Source organism: Semicossyphus pulcher, unplaced genomic scaffold (assembly GCF_022749685.1).
Source record: "Semicossyphus pulcher isolate SPU_LCO1_2020_fin unplaced genomic scaffold, fSemPul1.0.p SCAF_21, whole genome shotgun sequence".
Taxonomy (NCBI): domain Eukaryota; kingdom Metazoa; phylum Chordata; class Actinopteri; order Labriformes; family Labridae; genus Semicossyphus; species Semicossyphus pulcher.
Genome location: NW_027211695.1, coordinates 22,659,901 through 22,667,834, shown reverse-complemented (window position 1 = coordinate 22,667,834; position 7,934 = coordinate 22,659,901). Strand labels below are relative to the sequence as shown.

General features: G+C 41.6%; 1 protein-coding gene across 1 annotated transcript; it reads right to left on the bottom strand.

Annotated features, from left to right (window-relative positions):
• Positions 1 to 1,024: 1,024 nt before the first annotated feature.
• LOC138600690 (phosphatidylcholine:ceramide cholinephosphotransferase 2-like) lies at positions 1,025 to 7,577 on the bottom strand. The gene is made up of 7 exons (XM_069672168.1): positions 7,416 to 7,577; positions 3,441 to 4,259; positions 3,154 to 3,271; positions 3,005 to 3,062; positions 2,793 to 2,888; positions 2,297 to 2,463; positions 1,025 to 1,289 (listed from the first exon to the last, which is right to left on the bottom strand). Exons 2-7 carry the CDS (start codon positions 3,980 to 3,982, stop codon positions 1,116 to 1,118), a joined length of 1,155 nt encoding a protein of 384 aa, XP_069528269.1. The 5' UTR covers positions 3,983 to 4,259; positions 7,416 to 7,577; the 3' UTR covers positions 1,025 to 1,115.
• Between the last annotated feature and the right edge of the window lie 357 nt (positions 7,578 to 7,934).

Genomic DNA, 7,934 nt, shown 5'->3' with positions numbered 1-7,934 from the left:
CATTTATCTTTGTGGTACATTTAACTTCAAGAATGCAATACAAATATTTTGACGGTTAGCATTTAGCTAACAGCAACAATTCGGTACCATAACCAATGCTCTCATACTGATGAGTCATCTGAAATTTAGCCCTGAGAATGCTATGTAGCAAGCAATTGAGCTTTGGTCCTTAACCTCAAGCTACAGTTAGACAATTTTATCTTTAATCCAAGATTAAGTTTACCTTCCAAGGATGTGGCTTCACACATTTCTTTTAATAGTTGTCATTACTCAAAACTTAAAATTAAGCATTAGCATACTGCTGGAAACGTAGGTACAGTTAGCAGTTGAAAGTCTTAACTGCTATCAGTTTAGCTGTGGTACAGAATCTCTAGAAAAATAGTAAATCAACAGTCAAAAGTAACCTCTATTTTTAAAATGAAGTCGAGTGTGTCTTTGTTGAAACCCACTGCATGTTTAGTTTTTTAATTATAGTTATTTTTTTTACCTTTGTTAGAATGACTCAATAAAATTGTTTCGGTTTAGCAGCTACTGAAGTGCACGAAATGAGTTGGCACAAAGTTTCACTCCATTTGTTTGGAAAAAAAAAGGCAATTGTTACAAAAAAACATCTGTTGTCACTTCAACAACACAACAGATGTTTGGAAATAGAGACATGGCGAGTTCCGACAGCTATCAAAGCCACTGATCGTTTGCAGCCATCTTAAGAGTTGTGACCTTTCAAACAACTCAAAGTGTACTGGTGTTTTTGCTTTAGTGTTTAAAAGAACCATTTTTTTTTACAGAGAAATTCGTTGTTACAAGATATTTTCCAAAGATCTAGTGGAGGCCATTAGCCAGTTAGCATCTGGCAGTGAATTGAAACTAATTTTCTAAAGACTTTTTTGGCTTCTAACTCAATTATTGACCCATGTGTTCTGAACAGGTAACTCTTAAGATTCAGATGGAAGTCTAACAGCATTGTTCTGTTTCGGGTGATCATAAATACCAGGTGATCATGATACTGTCAACGTTGTAACCTTCTCCTCAGTGAGAAGAAAGCTGGAAATGCTGGTTCTTAAAATAAACTGTTAAAGTTCTCCGTCCTATCAAACAGCATTCAGGATGGATGCTCCTCATTCGTCCCTTCCCCCCTCCACGATCCTGTACCGCTGTGTGCAGGAGGACGGCAGTGCTACAGGCCACGAAAACACGATGGGAACGGTTGTCTGAACGTTCCTCTCCAGGAAATTAAAGATTGGATTCCACCACGTCCTCGACAAGTAGTTATTGGGAGCCTGACGAAGTGCCTAAAAAAGATACGAACAAAAGTTAATGACAAGAAATTAAGAGAGATAAAAAACTAAAAAAAACTATCAATTCGATTCAATCAAGTCACATTTACAAGAAATGTGTTGTACAAGTATATTTAACACGGCCCCCAGGGGGCAGTCTAAGGTCACAGGTTAAACAGTCACATTGTGGGGACCAGTACTCCTTACAAGTCCCCACAACGGTCCCCATAGACCATTGTCACATGGCGGCCATCTTCCTCTGACGTCACAGTCAGGGTGGGAAGCTCCATTGCTGTTATGCTGTCAAACGTGTTCAGGGTTTAAAGTCGTGTAAACAAAGAGAAACTCACTGTTATCACAAAGCTGACAGGAAATGAACGGTTAAAATCCTGAGGGCCATATTTCAACAAAAAACAACATACCATTAGCTACAGTGTGTCAGGGCTTGCGTTAGCATTCAACTAATTTCGAGCTAGCTTTACAGTATGCTAGGAAATGGCTGAAAATGCTAACATAATAGTTTAATAGTGTTCTAAGACATGTTGGAATGGAACATATTTGGCTTGGTAACCCATTAGCTATCATCTGACAACAGCTAATGTTAGCATTCAAGCACGATTAGCTAGGGAGTGGCTTAATAGTAAGTATATTGATTTAATGATATGGTAGGAAAGGAGTAAAATCCTAGCTTGTGGCAAGGTTTGCACAAAAGTGGTTGAATGCTAACATTAGCTTTGTCTATAGTAGCTCACGGGTTAGCGATGTCCCTCCAGATTGTCACGATCCTTATCTTTTCCATTACTGATCAATCTGGAGGCGGTAAAAAGCAAACAATTCATCAATTTCCCAACATTGACACAACTTTAAACCTGGAACACAGCAGTACGACATTAAAACAGCAATGCAGCTTCCCACCCTGACTATGACAGCAGAGGAACATGGCCGCCATGTGAATATGGTCTATTGGGTGGGTAGTGGTTAAGGTGATGGAAACACAACTGCGTGTTACTGTGTTTACATACATGTGTGTTGGCCATGGTGTGGTACCACCAGAAGGTCCTGGTGGTGGCAAAGTATCCGATCACCACGTCGATGCTGTAGTGCTCGTGAGCGATCAGGATGCAGAGGACTCCGGAGGCGGAGAGCAGCCAGCAGAGCCAGTGATACCACCACATCCAGCGCGGAGAGTCTGCACACGTATGTTTAAGATTAAACAGCGATGAAGAAGAAATATTGTTTTTAACAGATTTATTCAGAATGAGTTTAAATGGGGTGTTTTTTACTCAATGTGGTACCATAGACTGTATAAAAAGATGGCCGACATCACAGCACAAAACCTCTCTATGTCCCCCTAGTGGCTGCAGTATAGGTCATAAACCTGGTCTCATTTATATACAGTCATTGTGTGGTACCACTGAAACTGAATCATTGTACCAGCATAGTAAGTAACAATTCCATTAATCAAACATCAAACAGCAGCAGTGTGCTGTACGTTTAAATAAAGGTGTGTGTGCTCACACTCTTTGATGAAGAGGTAGGACAGTGTACACATAACGGTGTGACCGCTGTACAGGAAGTCACCACACATGAGGTGAGAGCCGGTCAGAGACAAACCTGCACACAGAAACAGAGGAGGAAGAGTTAGAACTGGAACACAAACACCAATATGATTAGACTTACATGCTATAAAATGTTGTTAAATTACAGATACGTTAAGTTCTGTGTGTTACCTCCTCCTGATATTAGCCTCAGGATCCTCCAGATTTTCCCTGTCGAGTCGTTGTAGAGCTGCAGAGGCGCCCAAACAAGCAAACAGTTACTGATAGTGAAGTGCATGTTAGTAAAAGTACATCTAAGTCTACATTGTGTGTATTTGTACCTTTGGAGCGCACACCATGTGTTTCCCAGGAACTGGCAGGGTGGTGATGTACATGGTGACACAGCGGTACATGTAGAGAGTCCCGATCAGGAAGAAACAGCGACGACCAATTATAGATCTGCAAGGACAGATGTGTACTTTACTACAATCTAAAATGAAGAGTTCTTTCCTCCACAGGGATTATATTTAAAGTAAACATGATCAGATGGCTTCAAAGAAGCTGCAAAAACTCTACAAAACACTTTTTTCGAGTGCTTTGCCTCCTGCACTACAGCTGCTGGTCGTACTTGTGTTTGAGGAAGAGCCACTGGACGAGCCAGAGTCCCACCAGGATCAGCCCGTTGACCTCGGTGACCGTGAACGCCCAGGGCACTCGGTCCACGTAGTCGAAGAATTTGTCAGGCAGCGGCGGGCTCACCGACTTGTCCGGCACCCTCTCATGGACGACGGTGATGATGACGGTGGTGAAGACGAGGATGAACACGGAGTAGAGGAAGGCCACGCCTGTCTTCCACCACTCGGCGGGGAGGCGGTTGGCCCGCTCCTCCGGCACGCTGATCTTGACGTAGTCGCAGTGTTTCTTTAGTCCTTTGCTCAGCGAGTGGATCAGCTGGTTCTGCTGGAACAGGCTGCTTAGTTTGCTGCGCTCCTGCTGCGCACTGCCGTCATGGCCGTCGGTGGGTGGAGACGGTGAGGTGGCGGGGCGAGGGGGGTTACCGTTCGCAACCCTGGGAGGACGAGGAGGCGTGGGAGGATTGGCTGTGGTGACATGAACTTCCACATGAGGGCGAACGTCGTCGTCACCCTGGATCAGTTCTGACGCTGCCATTGATTGATTCCTCTAATGACCCGTAGACCAATCAGTGATAGTCTTCCTAGTTGGCCAATCAATCAGTGTCTTAGTGATGCGTTAGCTAACCAATAAATATCTCTTTTTCTTTCTCCGATTGTCTCTTTTGATTGTCCCTGATCGATAATCCGTATCAGCTATCAGCAGCTATCAGTCTTTGGTCGGTCACAAGTCCAGGACCATCAACTGTCTGCTGCTGAGAACAGTTTTCAGGAGGTCACACAGGAAGCAGCTGATTGGCTGATTCAGCACAAACCTGGAAGAACACAACAAAGCACATTTTTACTTTTCAGAAAAGTGCAACAAAATCAAAATATTTCATCCCCGACTGCAGTGATATCATGATGAAGTTCAGAGCAATAAATACGGCACTTTAAAGTTGGTTCCTCATCTCATACAAAACTTCATTTACATTTCAGGAAGTGTCCCTGCATTCTGAGGAACTCGTGTTTCATTCATAACTTTATATCACTCCTTTGTGTTGTCATGTGATCACTCTTTCTACGTCCTCACATGACCCTTCTGTTGTAAGGTTTTGTAATGCGCCTGTCTTTTCAGCAGCGGCAGTGTACCTTACAAAAAATAATCTGTCTTTAAATCGAACGAATTCTAGATGGAGTTTTGAACTACACACCTGCTCTGACCCGACTACTGAACTCTGCTGCCATCGTATGCAGGAATTTCCTTATCTATGCGGTTTATCGAGTTCAGGCGGGTTAGTGACCTGCTTCACACACACACACACACACACACACACACACACACACACACACACACACACACACACACACACACACACACACACACACACACACACACACACACACACAGTTGTGAGAATGAATCCAAACTGTTTGACTTCAAGTGACCCGAGGGAGGCACTCCCTTTAAAACAGACACACCCACCAACAAAGACGCACACAGACACACACACACACACACACACACACACAATACCTGTGAAAAAAACACACGTGACTAGAAACGAGTCAGACAGCACCGTCTTCCTCTAACAGGAGGAAGACGACCTGAATCTTCAACCTGCTGATGATACACATTTAAATGTTATTAAAAAGTAGTTTGCTGCTGATGTGGAAAGCTTGCAGACACAAACCAGGGTACATTTGAATCTTATGTCATTTAAACCCTCTAGTCCTGTCCCAGTATTTGACACATTTCCTGTTTGTGTCCATTTTATATTCATGACTCCTGCAGTATTTGTTTAGTTATCTTGTCTCTCATACTGCTCACACACATGGCGTGAAAACACCAACTGTGCTTCGACCTGAACGTAAATTTAAGCAGCAAACATGAAATATTTGTTAAAGCGTTAAAGCGTTGTTAAAGAACATCCCAAATAACGCTGCAGCTAACTTCTGCTCTTGTTTTTCTCTTATCTTGACGTCTGATGACAAAGAACCTTCATTTAGGTTAAAGTTATCGTTAACTTAACGATTCAAAATAGATAAGTAAATAAACATTCCCCTCAAAAGTGACGATCACTCAACTTAACACAGTCAGACAGTCGTCTGCGCTCAAGCTAAAACCTGCGGTCGGATTGTGACGTTCATTCACAGCTGACAACATTTCATCATCGATTACATAAACATTATTACACTCAGGTCTCAGGATCATTTAATCACCCAGCCCCACGCGTGGCTTGTATTTAATGCATTTAAGTGTCTTTGCAACATCATGCAGGCCTACACCTGTGTCCACCTGGGATTAGCCAAGTAGGTGGAGTCAAATAAGAACTGCTGAAAGTCTCACGCTCACGTTCATTCACATTTTTTAATCCTAAATCTATAAATACACATATGTAAACAAACTGTTTCACTCTCCCTTCATCACACACTGAAGTTACACAAACTCATCCTGCTGCCACAAACGCTCACTAGAGCACCAGATGTGGATTCATACGCCGCTGAAAATAGTCCCCAGCAAACGCTCTATTTCCTCCAGTCTGATAAAAAGTACAACAACGAAGCCTTTATTACACATGATACGGTTATATTTGTGATGCATTTAAATGATTTAATAAATAATATTAATATTTATAATAAGAATATATGTGGATTTATTCTTGAGACAGAGAGCAGCGTTACAGCTGGAGTTTTGGATGGGAGATGTTTGTGAATAAAACACTCAGCTCTGATTTGTGTCCCAGCGGCTGCAGACTGGGTGAGCTGTGAGTCATGTCTCTCTCTCCTGCTAAATACCTTCTGTCCCTGCTGCCTCCACACAGCGTCTCACACTCATGTGAATGAGTGTGTGTCTCATGTCAAACCTCCTGCACAAACACACAAGTCAGAAACACTTTATTTTGAAATCAAGATTATTATTATTAAAATGAAACACGTTAGTTTTAAACCTGCTTCTCATTAGTTTTTAAAGACCTCTGCTGTCTCTGTTAAATCCCTGTTAAGTCACTGAACGGATTATTCTCTAATCAAATACCTGCTGGTTCATTTTTTTATCTTTGCTATAAAAATAAAACTTTGTGGGAGCTGAACACGTTAAAAACATGCCTTACCTTAAAAGAGTCTTTTTATTTGGTCAAATAAGTAAAGAAATAAAACACTAACTTATTTGTCGTCTGTGGTTTGAGATTTGCAATAAATAAATATATAAAGAAATGTATTTTTGTTGTTTAAAGTCAACATTTAGCTGCTGAAAAGTGTCACAGTGCTGGAGGTGTAATCTTCTGCGTGTCTGTAAACTCCTGCATGTCACTTCCTGTTTACAGGCAGAGTGACACAGACATTAACTGTAATGATGTTAAGACCATGGGAACTCAATTTAGTCAAATTAGAGCTGATTCACCAACACAAGACAGACACACAGACAGACAGACAGGCAGGCAGACAGACAGGCAGGCAGGCAGGCAGGCAGACAGAGAGACAGACACACACACACAGACAGGCTGCAACTGAAATAATAAATAAATAACCTGAATAAGTTTCAACTTCCGGTCTCAATGATTGAAGGAGAAACTGTTTCTGCACTAAATAAAACAAATGAAAATTAAACACATTGAAACTCCGAAGAAGAAAAAGAGACTAAAAAATAGTTTTTTTTGGCAGATTTTTACTTAAACTTTTTATAAGCTTTAAATAAAAGTAACATTACGGCTTTAATGAAGGAGTTCAAACTGATGATTAACTATCTGCATGTGGCCTAATCGATTCATTCGCGCATCGTTTTAACATTTCGTATTAACAGGCTGTATTAACAGTAAAATAAGAGCGAAAAGTAGTCGTCCTTCATGTTGACACAAGCAGGTCGACATAAACAGGAACTCAGAAACACACCTGTCTGACGCGGTGCGACACGTTTTCACCTCAGACAGGTTAAAGAAAAGCTCGACAAACTTCGTGTTTGTGCGCGTGGAGTAGAATTAAAACACACTCACCTTTTAAAGCGCAGATTTTTACCTCTTTGGCTCTTAACTCCTCACTTTTCCGTCTCCCAAAACTTTATCCTCCGTCTCCTCGCGCCCTCTTAACTGTGTGAGCGCGCGTCTGGTTTCAGTGTGAGTGCGAGCGTGCCGTGCCTACATTCGAGCTTCACTACAATCGCTGTTTAGAATCCAAAAATGGTGTGGCCGCTTCCGGCGACGCTCCCTTATGACTTCAAGTTACGGCGATGACTCACCTGAGCTCGGTTGCACTCGGGTTTTTTCCGTGACTTTTCGGGGTATTGCAGGAATAAGTCAGTTTCGGTTGAAAGTTTAGGTCAGAATTTTAGTAAGGATTGTTTAAAATAAAAATGTTAAATGTTGTTTTTAAAGATTTTCGTTTTTTTAAAATGTTTTTTTTTTAAATAAATTATACATAATGAGATTTTTCAGGCTTTTTCAGGCCTTTCTCATTACAAGTCAGTACTCTTATCTCACCTTTACTCTAAAGCATAGTGGAGAGTTATTTAAAAC